Source organism: Sciurus carolinensis, chromosome 5 (assembly GCF_902686445.1).
Source record: "Sciurus carolinensis chromosome 5, mSciCar1.2, whole genome shotgun sequence".
NCBI classification, from domain to species: Eukaryota; Metazoa; Chordata; class Mammalia; order Rodentia; family Sciuridae; genus Sciurus; species Sciurus carolinensis.
Window position 1 is genome coordinate 27,709,452 of NC_062217.1, and position 12,776 is coordinate 27,722,227.

The 12,776-nt window shown below is 38.8% G+C and overlaps 1 protein-coding gene across 1 annotated transcript in view; it reads left to right on the forward strand.

Annotated features, from left to right (window-relative positions):
- Window positions 1-12,776, forward strand: part of B3glct (beta 3-glucosyltransferase) — a 119,924-nt gene that overhangs the window by 78,884 nt on the left and 28,264 nt on the right. Inside the window, exons 8-10 of the mRNA XM_047554229.1 lie at window positions 873-936; window positions 5,515-5,634; window positions 8,895-8,964. Coding sequence (XP_047410185.1) covers window positions 873-936; window positions 5,515-5,634; window positions 8,895-8,964 — 254 coding nt within the window. The remainder of the gene's footprint in view (window positions 1-872; window positions 937-5,514; window positions 5,635-8,894; window positions 8,965-12,776) is intronic.

Here is a 12,776-nt window from a genome sequence, read left to right on the forward strand (position 1 = left end):
AAAAAAAAAAAAAAAAAAAGATGGGGTATAGACACGCTAGACAGGTATCAGTAGGAAAGAATAGTGGGAGGCAAGTGCTCCATAGAGCTGGTGGCACTAAAGCCCTGGGCTGGGGATGGGGTTGGGGTTGGATTTTCAAGACTGGCCAGGAATGAATGTAGCTTCTTTTTTTAATTTTTAGTACCAAGGATTGAACCCAGGGGCGCTTAATCATTGAGCCACATCCCAACCTTTTTTTGTTTTTGAGACAGAGTCTAAGGTGCTCAGGGCCTCACTAAGTTACGTAGGCTGACTTTGAACTCACAGTCCTCCTGCCTCATCCTCCTGAGTCACTGGGATTACAGGCCTGTCCATCCCCAGCAAGGACTTTATTTTATATAAAAGGAACGGTGGAGGATTTCTTTTAAGCAAGAAACTGTCTTGAAAAATATTGTTATTCTTCCTTGAAACCACATGTTTTTTCTCCCTAAGACCCCACTACCTAGTAATTCATTAGGATTATTAAAATTTTGTAGCAACTTTTGTTTCTTTGTCATGCACACTTTTTTCTTTTCTTCTCTGTCAGTATTTTAAGGCCAGGCTTATCACAGGCAAACTTCATAGCTTTTTTGAGTTATGGCATTTCATGTTACTGGCACATGTGGAAATAATAAATAATGAATGCTACATCTGCAGCAAGTCTTGCAGCCTGTTCCCACCGACAAACCTTTGCCCTTTTCTCAGTCCTTTCTCTCAAGGAAATTAGACTCTTACTTTTATCTTCAAATTTATATTTTTCTCTGTTTGCAAATATTAGAAAGTCTCAGGAATGTGTTATTCTCGTTGGAAACTTCTTCTGATTAAAAAATAATCAAGTTGTCTCTATTTTCTAGGCTCAACAAGAGGTTAAAGAGTGAACCCCTAAAATCTGACTTTACAATAGATTTACAACATGAGGTATGTCGTGGTTGGTTTGATTAAAAGTGTTAGAAGTCAAGAATTTGTGTATTTTGATATAAAAGCTATTTTGTATTCCCTAAGAGTGCATTTTTCTCCACTCTCACCCATTTTCTCTCCACTGAAGTAATTTGACAGCACTCCAGTGAATGAGGTTCTTCTATTTTTAAGCTCATTTAATTATTTAGGTAGAGAAGGAGAAGTGGAAAAGATTGCATCTTATGATTCATGATTCTTTGTTTTTAAAGTAGGTGGATGGGTCCAGAGGTGAATGTTTTAAAGTATGCAAAAATGTCATTCAAAGAACTTGTTATCTTACTTGTGTTTGGTTATAACTTTGCTGTTATAAACTGAAAGTTTGTGTCTGTGCCCCCAGATTCATATGTTGAAACCTAATCCCTAATGGGGTGTTCTGTGGGAGGTTATTGGGTCTTGAGGGTGGAGCCCTAGGAATGGAATTAGTGCCCTTATAAAAGAGACCCCAGCGAACCTACTCTCCTCCTACCATGCGAGGTTGGAGAGAGGGACCATCCATGAACCAGGAAGCAGGCTTTTACCAGACACTGAACCTTGATCATGAACTTCCCAGTCTCCAGAGCTGTGAGAAGTAAATTTCTGTTGCTTATTAGGCACCCAGTCTAAGTACCAGTCCAAATAGACGAAGACCTGTGCCTTTGTTGTGTGTCTGTACTTGGTTGTCTGGAACAGAACTGAGCCAGCCAGTCCCAAGCAGGCAGCTCTCTGGTGTACACCCATTGTTCCTTTGGCATTTAGTGGACTTCTGTGACGAGTTATCGGGGAAGCACCTTGGACACCCATAAGAATGCCTCTTTTGGCATTTCGTCCATGGGCCTAAAACAGACCTGCTCTCCCCTCGGCAGGAATCTGCATCTTAGGACAGTGAGGTAAATCTTGATGTGTTTTTCAGTATTGGCAGCCTTCCAGGAGAGAAAGGGGCACACCCCAGACATTTTAACCTCTTGGGTATTTCTAGATGATGAAATGGCTTTTGAGAGAAACATACTTTTTTAAAAAAGTCACTTTTCTCTTCTACAGAAAGGAAAGAATGAGTTGATAAACAGGTCTGTCTAGATAAGTTTAATGAGCAGTAAGTTCTAGAACAGATACTTAAGCTTGAGAATCTATCAAACATTGAAGGGTATTTTGAACATAGGTGAAAGGCATACAGATCAATTAACAAAATCCCTGTGAAACCTACCTGGCTTAGAGAAAATGTCATCACTCACCCCGAGGCTACCTGTACACTTCTCCCCAGTTGTAGTCCCCTTGAGAAATAGAAGAAAGATAATATACCCCCAAATTAGAGATTATATACCATTTATGAAAATTAAGCCTGAACAAGGCTCCAAAATAAACCTAAGACAATTTCGAATCACTGTTATGTAGACTAAGTTAGAAATCAATAACAAGACACAGTGATAGCACACGCAAGTATATTTGGTCATAATGAAAGAAAACAATTTTAAGTGGGTCACTCTTAAAGAAAAAAAAAAAAAAACCCAGAGTGAGCACTTTCGAATTCTCTTTCTCCCTTTCTTTTCTTCCTGCTTTATGACATGTGAATATATTTCTGAAAAATGTTTTGCTTGGTTTTACATCCTTTTGGACTTTTTATGAACAGAAATGCACCAGGAATATTGTCCTAATTTGAGATTTTTTTTTCCACTGTGACCTACTTTACAAAAATACATTTTTTATTGTGACCCAACATATTTGTGTATATTGTTATTGATGTCTAATTTAGTATTTTTGCAGTCTATATCACAGTCATGTGAAATATTTTTAAGTTTACTTTATGACCTAGTTCATGTTCAGTTTCCATAAGAAAAGGATGAATATTTTCTAATTTGGGTGTATAATATTCTCTATCGGTCTGATCGAAGACGGTATTAATTGTGCTTTTCATATATTTCCTCTTCCTTCATTGTTTCATTTTGTTTTGTTTTGTCTGCTTGATTTATCATTTACTAGGGGAGCAATGTGGTCATTTTCTGTTATAATGGTGGATTCGACAGTGTGTCCTTGTGGAACTGCAGGCTCTTGCTCTTTGTACTATGAGGATATGTTATTTGGTTCATGCTATTTCAGAACTGTTACGTCTTCTTAGTGAATTTATCATCTGTAGTGATGCTCTTTGTTGTAATGCATATTTTGTTGACATGGATATTTCTACACTAGCTTTCTTTTCCTTCATAATCATTTTTCATCTTTTTCTTTCAACCTTTCTGTGTCCTTATCTTTGAGGACATGTTCTTTTTTCTTCTTCCTGGTTTGATTATCTTTAGGCCACATAGCACATTTATATTTACATTGATTGTCATTACTAATATATTTGAATTGATTTCTGTCACTTTATCTCTCCCCCCATTTCTCCCTGGTTTTCTTTTTAAAACCTTCTTGCCTTCTTTTTGAATTTTTTTTCTTATTGGTTCATATTGTTTCTGCTTTGTTATTTGGAAACTCAGTCCCTCTGTCTTCTGTACTTTATAGGTTCAAATGTTTTAACATGCATTCTTAACTCAGCAATGGCTAATTAGTAGCCAGAGAACTGAAGGGCCTGAGAGTAATTTAACTCTGATTGTGGCACTGTTTATATGCCATTGCCCAGTGTCTCTGTGCCTTCTCCCTTTGTACCCTGAACCTTAGCTGTTGTCATTGCTTCATTCAGCCAACCTTTGCATTACCTTCATTGTATGTTTGCCACCTTTGGTACCATCCCTTCTTGCTTTGCAGGCTTTCCATATGGGATCACTTTTATTCCTCCTGTAACTCATATTTAGAATCTCTTTTAATGAGGTGGTAATCCTCTCAGTTCTTTTTTTCTTTAATATTTATTTTTAACTTCATTCCTGAGCTACAGTTACATGAGGTGTACACTTCTAGGTTGTCAGTCATTTTCTCTCATCTCAATGCTGTGATTCAATTTTATAATGGCTTCTGTTGCTGAAGAGATAAGAAATCAGTTCTTAGACTCATGTGGTTCCTTTGTGTTTAATATGCTATCTTCTGCTTGCTTTTAAGATTCTTGGATTTGGTGTTCTGCAGATTCACTATGACACCTGTAGGTGTGGACCCTTTCTTCTAATCCTGTTTAGGATTCTAATCCTCTCTAGACTAGGATTGTTAAGCAAGTTTTGAAAATTCTCAGCCATTGTCTTGTGAACTATCTTCTCACCCCTGTCCTCTTTGTTCCATTCTCCTGGAACTTTAGATGGACCCTAGAGGCTTGGACTTCTCTTTTACATTTTTTTTTTTCTTTTACATTTTTCATCTCAATTTCTTACTGTGTCACCTTTTAGGTTATTTGAGCAGTTCATTCTTTAATTCCCTAATTTTTTATTAAACTTTATATAAAATGCTATTTATCCTAACCATTATATTTTCACTTTAATTATTGTTTTTATTTCTAGAAACTCTATTCAGTTATTTTTCAAATTTGTTTCCTTGCTTTGTATAATCTTTTAAATAAGTTGCTCATGTTTTAAGTTTTTTAATAAAAATGCATTTAATATAGTACTTTGATAATCTGTAGTTAATAATTCCATATCTGAAGCCCATGGGTGTGACTTAATTGTGTCTGTAGGCTCTCTCTCATCATCTTGTTTCTTTTTACTTATTGTTACTTTACTTGTTATTATTTATACTTTAGTATTTACTTATATTATAATATTATTTATTATACTTTATTATTCTTTATACTTTACTTATTATTCTTTTTACATATTTCCTCTGGTACTCTTGTTTTTCTGGAATTTCGTTGTAGCAGTCCTCTGGGGCCTATATTAAGGTTGTTCCTTAGCACAAGAATTGACACTAGCTTCTGCTTGTGCTAGCACAGTTTACTGACTTGGGAATACTTGGGTCCATTTGACACGTTTTTAGACCTCACAGGTGCACAAATCAGAGAGGCCTACCTTTTGGTCACAGAATCTCCTAAGAGAGTTGGAGAGGACTTTTCACCCCCGCCTAGTTCCAAGGCCCCAGCTCTGGGTGGCATTTGCTGCCAGCTGCACCCCACCTGGAGGGTGCTAATCCTCACACCTTTCCCTCCATCAGAAACTCAACATTTCCAGAACTTTCCAAAGGTTGGTTGACACTTAATGGGCAAAGCTACCCTGGGTACCTTTCTCCTGGGTTCTCCCTACCATAGTTTTGTCTTCAGAGGCTCCACACTTTGGGATCAGTTTAGCAATACATTTAAAATGATTTTAAAGACATTTATCCAACATTTTATATGTTCTCAACAAGTTGGCTGTTCAGTATAGGTAATTCCTAGACTGCAGGAAACCAGAGCCACGATACCATTTACTTACCTTTGTCTCTGTGATCTTTTGGAATGTGTTCCTCCTTATAATAGCTATTGATCACTTTGATTTTTCTATTTCTTTGGAGACCTGAATATTGACTCATGGTTTACCATTGAATATTGACACTTTGATACAGTTCGATCTAATGCTGCCCGGAGAAGTTGTATTATGCTTACCCTAGAGATATTTTGTTTCTTCTTGTTGGTTTGGCTGAGTTCCTCCCTCATGGCTGGTCTCCTGTCTTCCACAGATTGCCCTCTACATCTGGGACAAAGGTGGAGGACCTCCCCTAACCCCTGTGCCTGAATTTTGTACAGACCATGTGGATTCCCATTGTGCTACCAAATTCCGTTCTTTTCTACCACTTTGTGTAAGTAATGGAAGAAAGACTTCCTTGCAGATCAAAGGGACATTACATGCTGTGTGTAATATTGTCCTAGTATACTTTAAATAGTCATTCGTGTGTGTGTGTGTGTCTCTCTCTCTCTCTCTCTCTCTCTCACCCAGGACCAGGCCTGGACTCATGAGTCATTTGTCTAGAAATTACAACCCTCTAGCTCAGCGCTGTTATATCCCATCTTCCACATGAGAGAAGAGAGGCCTGGGGGAGAGGCAGGTGCCTGTTGAAGGCTGCACAGCGAGTCAGGAGGGCAGGAGGACTGTGCTGGCACCCTCTCACTCCAGGGCCTTTCGCATGGTGTGTTGGCGTCATTTCCTCTGACAGCACAGCTTCTGTTGGTTGGCATATTTATTCCATGTCCCAGAAAGGCAGTTGCAAACATTTTCCTGGGCAGTAGGCCTTGCCTGCAAGCCCGTCCCCTTTCCTCTCTCTCAGCAGGTAACCCTGTGTTTGATCTCACCTGAGACTGTTTTTGTTCACTTTTTCACCACTGTGACTCAAAGAGCTGACAAAACAATTTTAGGGGAGGAAAAGTTTATTTAGGGGCTCATGGTTTCAGAGGTTTTAGTCCTTAGACAGCTGGCTCCGTTCCTTGGGGTTCGAGGTAAGGCTAAACATCATGGAGGAAGAGTGTGGCGGAGGGAAGCAGCTCACGTGATGATCAGGAGGCCAGCCGAGAGAGAGGTCTCCACTTGCCAGATAAACATTTATATCCAAAGCCACCCCCCCCCCCAATGCCCTGCCTCCTCCAACCACACCCCACCTGCCTTCAGTTACCACTCAGTTAATCCCATTAGGTGATTAGTTTGCCATTTGGGTTAAGATTCTCACATACCAATCCCTTCTCTGAACCTTCTTGTATTGATTCATGCATGAGCTTTTGGGGGACACCTCACATCAAAACCATAACACTCTCTGAACTTTCCATGTCAGACCTGTGCTCCAGTCCTCTGGATGAGCCTGAGGACCTGAGACTCACTAGGTGGTTAATAGTTTTTTCTCACAAGGGAAAATCTACTTACCGCACTGGTGGCATGTGTTGCTCTTAGGTCAGTCACCCAGAAGGGTGTGTGTGCCATCTTAAAAGATACACACACATAGCGCAGTGCGACCATGGAGGGAGTCCACACTGTTTACAGTTCCTGAGGGGGGAACCATTACTGGATGGTACCAGGACCACCTGGGGCAGGACTGGAGGAAAGGTTGAGGCTGGGCTACAAGCTCACTGTTCCAGAAACATTCTAAGAGTCAAATTGGTAGGAAAATAGGTTTCATTCAACACTACCTTTGAAGAAAGATAGAAGAAACTTATGTTTTAAAAGTTCCATCTTCAACTGGGTGTAGTGGCCCATGCCTATAATCCTGGAGACTTGGGAGACTGAGCCAGGAGGATTGCAAGTTTGAGGCCAGCCTCTACAACTTAGTTTCAAAATAAAAAAAAATAATTAAAAAAGGTGACAGGTCCATTTGACCCAGCTATCCCACTCCTTGGCCTATACCCAAAGGACTTAAAATCAGCATATTACAGAGACACAGCCGCATCAATGTTCATAGCTGCTCAGTTCACAATAGCCAGATTGTGGAACCAACCTAGATGTCCTTCAATTGACGAATAGATAAAGAAAATGTGGTATATATATACAATGGAATATTACTCAGCCATAAAGAATGATAAAATTATGGCATTTGCAGGCAAATGGATGAAACTGGAGAATATCATGCTAAGTGAGATAAGCCAATCTCAAAAAACCAAAGGACGAATGATATCGCTAATAAGTGGATGATGACACATAATGGGGGGTGGGAGGGGTTAGTGTTAGGGTTAGAGTTAGGGTTAGGGAGGCAGGCAAGAATGGAGGAAGGAAGGACTGTATAGAGGGAAAAGAGGGGTGGGAGGGGTGGGGGGAAGGGAAAAAAATAACAGAATGAATCAAACAACATTACCCTATGTAAATGTATGATTACACAAATGGTATGCCTTTATGCCATGTACAAACAGAGAAACAACATGTATCCCATTTGTTTACAATTAAAAAAAAAAGAAATAAAAAGTTGGCAGGTGGAGGGGGGCGTGATGTGGATGTAGCTCAGTGGTTAAGGACTCCTGGGTTAAATCCCTAGTACCAAAAAAAAAAAAAAAATTCCATCTTTAAAATCTCTGAAGGTGCACAGAGCTTCTAAAGGAGAGGAAACAGTGAAGTGCGACAAAGGGCAGGAAAAGTACCTATGTGGATTTAGTTGCCGGGTGCTACAGAGGCCTGGCTGAGGTGGGAGGATTTCACTCTCAACTCCCTGGTGCTTGAGTGCGTATGTGAATGTGTGTGAGTGTGTGTGGAGGGGGTCGTTGCGGCCCTTTAGCTTCCATTCCCGGCTGACGAAATTGTTCTTAATTGTTCATCTTGTTTACAAGCAGTCTTGCTAAATGCAATGCCTGCTTGCTATTTAATGCTCCTGGTACTCTGAGTGACATGACGGGACTAGGGTTAGGTGTCACTCTAAATCAGCCCCAAATGATCAAGGAACCATGTCTGAATGTTATTACAGGCCTAAGAGAGGAACAGAGGGGTCAGAACACCTGCCCCATGAAGCAGAAGGTGACCTCTGCTGTGTGCTGTTGCCAGATGCCCCTGGGAGCCCCTTTCATCTGCATGACCCTCCCCCCAGGTGTTTGAAGTGATCTACCTTTGGCAGCGGGCAGTACATCCTTGCCTTAGACCTGGGCAGCCAGTCAAAAGGACATAAAAATAATTTCAACATCAAACTAAGACCAGGCCCAGAAAAGAGTCATCTCTTATTTTGAACTAAATCATCTGCCTTCTTTCTTCTTTTGTCAAAATCTTCTTTCTTTTTGGGAAAGAAAAGGAAAGGCAACTAACATTTATTAGTCACCTGCTATGTGCTTAATTAATTAGAGTAACAACGACAGCCATAAGGGGCTATTATTCCAATTTTCTAAATGAGCAGACAGAAGTTCAGAGAGCTTTAAGAGACTTAAACGTGGCACACAATCTATTGATGATCCAGCTGTGACCCAGGTCCGGAGACTAGACTGTAAGCCCAATGACAATTTGGGTTTTGTTTTTGCTTTTGTATTTTGTTCCCTAAAACTTTACCTTGGATATAGGTTTGTCATTCTAGACACTGGTTAGTGTGAATGCTAGCACATCTCAGATCTAATGTGGACATGAGTTATGATAACCCTGACTCATGTATTTTTTTCTTGTTTGTAGGGACAAGCCGTGAAGAAGGAGGATATTTTTGTTGCAGTAAAAACATGCAAGCAATTTCATGGTGAAAGAAGTATGTTTTGGGTTATTCATTTTTATTGAACTTTTAAATCCAAACTGCCTTTGAAACAAAGTACCCAGGTATAAAAATCAAGCAAGGAGCGGAAGGCCGAAGTGTTAGCAGTTACTTAATCGGTATTCTTTATCCTTCCCCTTCAATCACCAAGATCAATTAGGAAGGCCAATTTTGTATTGAAACATGACTGGCCAGAGCCCTTCTAAATACCCTTTAGAGCAGCATTTTAATTGGAAATGGAAAAACTCAGCTGTGGTAATCTTGGAGACAATATATGAATTTTGTGTGCTCATTTTGTAAAACAATGGCCTATTGTGTTCAGGCACAGTCTCTGAACAGTATGAAGATTATCAGAGAGAGGGGATTTCAAATAATGGGATGTCAACAAGAATATTTTCTTGAAGACTCTGCCTTCTTTTTATACTTGTTGGTACTTCTTTTAATAAAGGTATGTATTTGCTCATGAGTAGATTTATTGGAAAAAGGAAACCGCTACTTTAGAAACAGTGGCCCTTCTTAAGGATATCCTGGCATGCAAATGAATGTTATTTTGATTCTTTCTTGGTGTCATTACAGAATTGTGCTAGTTATGGTGCTAATGTTAAAAAAAAAAAAAAAAAACTAAATATAAATAGACATAATTTCTCTCTTTTTACACCTCACTTCAAGCAGCACTTTTCTGATATTGAAAATTAGGCAGTCTTTTGCATTTTCTAATTTTAGCATATATTTTAGTTTTTTTCCATGAAAAGACTGTCGATTTTACTCAGGGTGTGATATTTATGTAGGAGAGGCTTCTAAACCAGCTGTCATGTTCATGGGATGGAGCAGTGGGGGAAATTCACTTACATATTTTATGTGATAACATTATGCATACAAATTATATTTTAAAGGGTAAGATATTTTCCAAACAAAGGAATATTATAATTTGGGATTATAGTATTGCCTAAGACATCAAGATCAATTAAAATCTTACAATCAGCAATCTCTTAAAATATGTTAACCATATTTGCCTAAAATAGTCATATCAAATTTCAAATCCTATTAAATCTGACTAAATATATGCATTCATTATGCACAGAATTCTAAAATATTATTAAGAATCAGTATAGCAATTAAAGTAAGATTTTTGCTTATTATACATTAAATTCATTTTCTTTTTTTTTTTTTTGATGGTGCTGGGAATCGAACCCTAGGCCTTACTGCTTACAAGGCAAGCACTTTACTGACTGAGCTATTTCCCCAGCCCTTCATTTTCTTTTAAAAAGCTTTTTTCATAGTCTGGAAGGGCTTTGTGGGATGACTTGTGAGAAGAATCTTTAAGAGAAGGTGATTGGGAAGTGAACTAGACTTATTTTTGTTTTATTTTATTTTGTAGTAAGCAGAAAGAGCTGATTTAGTTGATTCTTGAAGTTGCTCTGGAATACTTATTATTTTTGTCATGGAAATGATACAAATGATGGTGTTGGGGGGGTGAGGGGAATTTTCTCCTTTGAAACACAATTTTTTAGATTACAGTGTAACAGTAAAATTAGGGACCCTCTCTGTTGTATTTTTCATATTCTCCAGAAATGGAAAAAAAGTTTGTTAATTTAGTAATTTTGAGTAATTTAGTTTTCTGATTCCTTCATTTCTATAAGGTTGACATAATCTTTTCAGGTATCTGTGAAATAATATCAAAGATCTCTCAAAATTACAAAATCTGTTAGAAACATTAGAAATAAACCTCCCAGATGTATTGATATTTAGCTGTTCATGTGGATCTGGGGGTATGAAGCTTGAGGTCTAACAAGTATTATGAAACTTTTTTTTGTTTTTTGGTACCAGGAATTGAACCGAGGTGCACTTAACCACTGAGCTACATCTATAGCCTTTTTTTTTTTTTTTTTTTTTTTAATTTTGAGACAGGGTCTTGTTAAGTTGCTTAGGGTAACTTAAGTTACTGAGGCTGACTTTGAACCTGTGATCCTCCTGCCTCAGCCTCCCAAGGTGCTAGGATTATAGGTATGCACCACCATGTCCAGCTTATGAAGCTTTTGTAATTGAGTTTCTATCACAAGACATCTGTAAGCTTAGACGTGTGTATTTGGAAAGATAGCCTAAGGTGCAGCATTAGGATCTTTAGTCTCCATTTTGCTGGAGTGAAGCCTGCCAGGCTAGTGGGCTCTAGTCTAACTAACCACTAACCGGCCTAAAGAATGAATGATCCAGTAATCCTATCAATGTCAATGCCAATGCTGAAGTAATGTCTTCAAACTGCCAATCTCATTTTACATCTTCTGTTGTGTTTTTCCACATATATTCGATAATCTAATTTCATGTTGACAGTTTCTCATGCTGTGATCATTGTTGGGAATTATCATTTGATATTGTAGGGAAAGCTGAGCATGGAATGATCTGTAGCTGATCAAATCCTAGAAGCCTATTGAGCAGGGGGGTCAGGACTCAGATTTCCCGGCTCCTCTGTTCTTTCTACCGAGAGCAGCTATGCTGTTATTTCCTTGGATGTATTGCAAGCTGACCCTTGATAGGATGTCTTTAATATTCATGTCGATGCCCTGCTGTGTTCAAGGTCAGTTTGGACTTGGCAAGAAGCTAGGAAAGTTCAGACCTTTCGTTTTCAGTGGCAAGGAATTGAAACCTGCCTGAGTTCTGCAGTATACGCGGGGCTGGGATAGGCTGCCAGTCTTCCAAGCACATTAGTGCTATTGTCTAGCAAAAGGTCTGGGATGTTTTTTCTTTTTCCTATTCTCTGTGCACTCTGGTAGAAATACCTGAAGTAACATCAGGCCAAATGGCACTAGAGAAAAAAAAAAAATAGAAAAGAAACTGTATTTATCTTTGAAAAATCGAAAGTGAGCCATACTGTTAGTGATGGGCGCACACTCCTCTTTGATTAGCATCGATGACCTCCCTGGATGAGGATGAGGAATGGACGCAGCAAGGGAAAATACATGTGGAATTCATGTTTTATACTCTCATGGACAAATTGATAATAAAACCAAGTTCCAAATTTTTTTAAAAAATATTTTACATATTATTTTGCTTTGTTTTGCCTGACCATGAAACATCAATGTAAGGATGTTTGTCTGGATTCTGATATAAATTAAATAGAACAATCTTAGAACACAGAAAAAAAAATGCATTTTATTTTTTTGGTTCCAGATCTTCAGAAAGTAATACATATTGAACTGCTGGAACAGCAACTCTGTCCAAGAGGCAATCGTTGAGCAAGGTTTTAAAGAAACTGTCAAAGTATTATGTATGGTAATGAATTGGGTGTAGCTTGTAACATTATATGTAAGCAAGAAAAAGATCTCTGGAGTTCTAATATGCAGCTGGATTACGTCCCCTTGGGTTATAAGTTTTCACTGCATGGTGGCATGAGCTGTCAGAGAACTTCAAGCTCGTTCCTGACACCATAGGGTGTGTGAGTTTCACCTACCTCAGGGTGGACACTGATTCTGCTTATTGGATGGTGGGTCGTGAGCTGCTCTCCTCCTGCAGTCTCGCTCTAATTAAAGATGTTAAATTGCTATTTGCTCAGTCTTCAGTTGCTTATCACAGCTTCCTGAACTCTTAAAAATAAACACCTTATTCCTTTCCCATTTAAAGAAAATACAAAACCCATTTGCTATCTTTACTGCTGTGATCTTGTCTAAAAGAGGCATATTGGAACTAATTTAATAAGAGGAATGTTTGGTTGCTGGTGTTCTCTTTGATCAAAGAAGCTACAGGTACCAGGCACACTATGCTTATGTAAAAGGCGAAGCTTGCATTGAAGTGCAGCCAGATGGAAGGCCATACTT